The sequence below is a fragment of the Octopus bimaculoides genome, chromosome 5 (assembly GCF_001194135.2).
Source record: "Octopus bimaculoides isolate UCB-OBI-ISO-001 chromosome 5, ASM119413v2, whole genome shotgun sequence".
NCBI lineage: Eukaryota > Metazoa > Mollusca > Cephalopoda > Octopoda > Octopodidae > Octopus > Octopus bimaculoides.
The window spans coordinates 76,526,194-76,529,220 of record NC_068985.1 but is presented as its reverse complement, the minus strand read 5'-3'; the positions used below and the strand labels follow the sequence as shown (position 1 = coordinate 76,529,220).

The following is a 3,027-nucleotide window of genomic DNA, read 5'->3' as shown; positions in this document are numbered from 1 at the left end:
TAAATCAACTAGCCCTTCCCTGAAAATTTCAGTCCTTGTGCCTATATTAGAAAGGATAATAATAATTATTATTATTACTATCATTATCATTACTATTATTGAATGAGAGAGCTGTGCATGACACTGGGGTAAAATATATGAAGCCCATTATACCCATCATGACTACCCATCTGATAAAGGTACAACAGGCACATGCATCACAACCATAGGTGCATAACTTGGTGATCTCATATCAAGGTAAACAACTCATGACCTTGCAGATGGGGCCCAGTTAGAATTTTCTTCAGGTCGAGGAACTTAATATGCTCAAAAGGTCCCTGAATTAGGGTTGTTTAAGGATATTGAATGAAACACCCATGTTTCCAAAGGTGAATTATTCAAAGCTCAATGAATTCCTCTCAACACATGGCTATGATGCTCCCCACTACTTCTGCTCATGATCAGAGATACACATATCAACAGCCACCAAGGGACACACTCAACTGGTTAAGGTCAAGCAACTGACAAACAAATCTGTGGTACTGAGCAGAATATTTGCTGTAGCCCAACTTTTATACCAAGACAAAATATGTACATGATATCACTTCCAATCAGTTAAGATCAGAAGCCATGAGAGCCACTGCCTGGTGCTGCCCTCCCTCCCTCCCTCTTCCTTATCCTATTCCTCCCTACCACCACCACCACCGCCGCCGTGAGAGAGCAGCACATGTTATCAAAATGACATGGGGTACAAATATACAAAGCCCAATATGCTCATCATGACTACCCATCTGATAAGAGTACATTAGGCACATGCATCACAACCACATGCGAGTGACATGATAACCTCATATCAAGATATACAGTGCATGACCTTGCAAATGGAACCCACTTTCTTGGCTTATTAATAACCCAAAATTCATGTATGTTAACATTCAGTCATTGAATGAATAATAATCAACTCATCCCCTTTCCACTCTTCACTAATCTTCTGTATTTAGTGCAAACATTTCACTACTATGTTACATTTAATTTCTTACACAAATCCTCATCAGCCCCTGCTCTTTGTCCCTATCTGCTAAACTTTCGCTGCAGCCATCTATGCCAGGGTTTTGTAAACAGATTGGAGATGCTTTTGTATCTTACAGGTAAAATGTTAAAAACAAAATGAAACTATAATCTTATAAAGCTATAAAAACAGCTTGTTGATTTCTTATTCAGATTTTTTTAACCCTTTAGCATTCAAATTATTCTGTCATATATAATGCTTATTTATTCACATTGTTTTGAATTAACCATGCATTATCTTGAAGCTTCAAGATATCAATAATATGATTGTTTATTTTTACAATGACATAGTTGGTTAGGTGTGAGAGACCAAATATAACCAGTTTGAACATAAAACAGGTAGAATATTTTGGCTGGTCACAGCTGGTTTAAATGTTTAAAGGTTAAGTCTTGTTAGTGGTAATGATTTTAGAATTGCTATATACAACATGTGACGTGACATGCAATGATCACTTAAAAATAGAGGTACCAAGCACTTTGGAAATTTAAAAAAAAATCCTTTTATATTAAATATCTTTGATATTTTTGTTTGCAGTTAACAGCATCAAAACATGCACAACTGAAAACCTCACCTCCAATGCACTATTGAATTGTTCAGACATTCCTGATGGGGTCAACTGCACAATATCTTGCAGGAAGAATTATAAATTTTACCATGATGTTAGTGCAGTCAGTGAAGTTATCAGCTGTAATTCCACCAATGGATGGAACCGAGAACCACCTCTTTGTGTTGGTAAGTTCAAATGATAAAACCAGATATGGAAATACATAGGAACATATGTTTGTAATCCTTATGTCTTAAATATGGGCCAATAAAATACTCAAAGCTGGAGATAAATCTGAAAGATGTTTGAAAAGTGTAATTATTGTATTTTGTAATCTCACATTAGGCATATCCCTTTTTCACAAGTATAATGGAATTTTGCAATATTATTTTAGTCACTTAGTTTTACATGAGAGAAGGGGGGGAGGAGAGAGAAAGAGAGAGAGAGCTAATATTCAGTAGTTCGACTTGGTAGAGATAACTACATATCCTTCAAAACTCATCCTAAATTTAAGTCAAAAAGAACTCTTTTGATGATGTAGGCTTAACCCTTTAGCATTCAGATTTCTTTGTTAAATATAATACTTATTTATTTACATTGTTTTGAATTAATCATGCATTATCTCAAAGCCTTGAGATTTCAATGATGTGATTGTGTATTATTACTAGAATGACATTGTAGAGTAGGTGAGAGAGGTTGGATACTGTCAGTTTTAACACAAAACAGGTTGAATATTCAGGCTGGATATGGCTGGATTAAATGCTAGAGGGTTAAACACAGTTATGCCTGAACAAAAGATAGGGTGGTATATGCATTTGAAACTTCTTTCATTACAGATCAGTGTAACCAATGTTAGCCTGCACTTAAACAACAACAGCAACGACAAATAAAAATGCAACTCATGTTTATACAGTAAACCAGAAATTCAGATAGAAGATGCCTAAAGTCCAGTGTTTATGTTGGATCAGTCGTCTTATTGATTATACTCTCTCTCTCTCTCTCTAACTCTAACTCTACTGTAGTCATACTTCTCTAAAATCTAGTGGGTTGAAAAACATGTATGCATTTTAAAAATAGCATTCATATTATTGTAGGAGATTTAGTAGTTGTACTGAGCTGGTCACACAGCTTTGTAAAGGATAATTAAATTGCAAAATACTGTATGTTTTTTTAAGGTAACAGTGATCATCATCATCATCATCATCGTTTAACGTCCGCTTTCCATGCTAGCATGGGTTGGACGATTTGACTGAGGACTGGTGAAACCGGATGGCAACACCAGGCTCCAGTCTGATTTGGCAGAGTTTCTACAGCTGGATGCCCTTCCTAACGCCAACCACTCAGAGAGTGTAGTGGGTGCTTTTACGTGTCACCCGCACGAAAACGGCCACGCTCGAAATGGTGTCTTTTATGTGCCACCCGCACAAGCCAGTCC

At 36.5% G+C, this 3,027-nt stretch overlaps 1 protein-coding gene across 3 annotated transcripts in view; it reads left to right on the top strand.

Moving 5' to 3' along the window:
- The window catches only part of LOC106881248 (uncharacterized), a 276,422-nt gene that overhangs the window by 149,064 nt on the left and 124,331 nt on the right, over nucleotides 1–3,027 (top strand). For all 3 annotated transcript variants that reach the window (XR_008264114.1, XM_052967796.1, XM_052967797.1), the window contains exon 23: nucleotides 1,583–1,780. Coding sequence is in view for 2 of the 3 variants with exons in the window: in XM_052967796.1 (XP_052823756.1) it covers nucleotides 1,583–1,780 (198 nt within the window). In the remaining variant the exon portion in view is untranslated. The remainder of the gene's footprint in view (nucleotides 1–1,582; nucleotides 1,781–3,027) is intronic.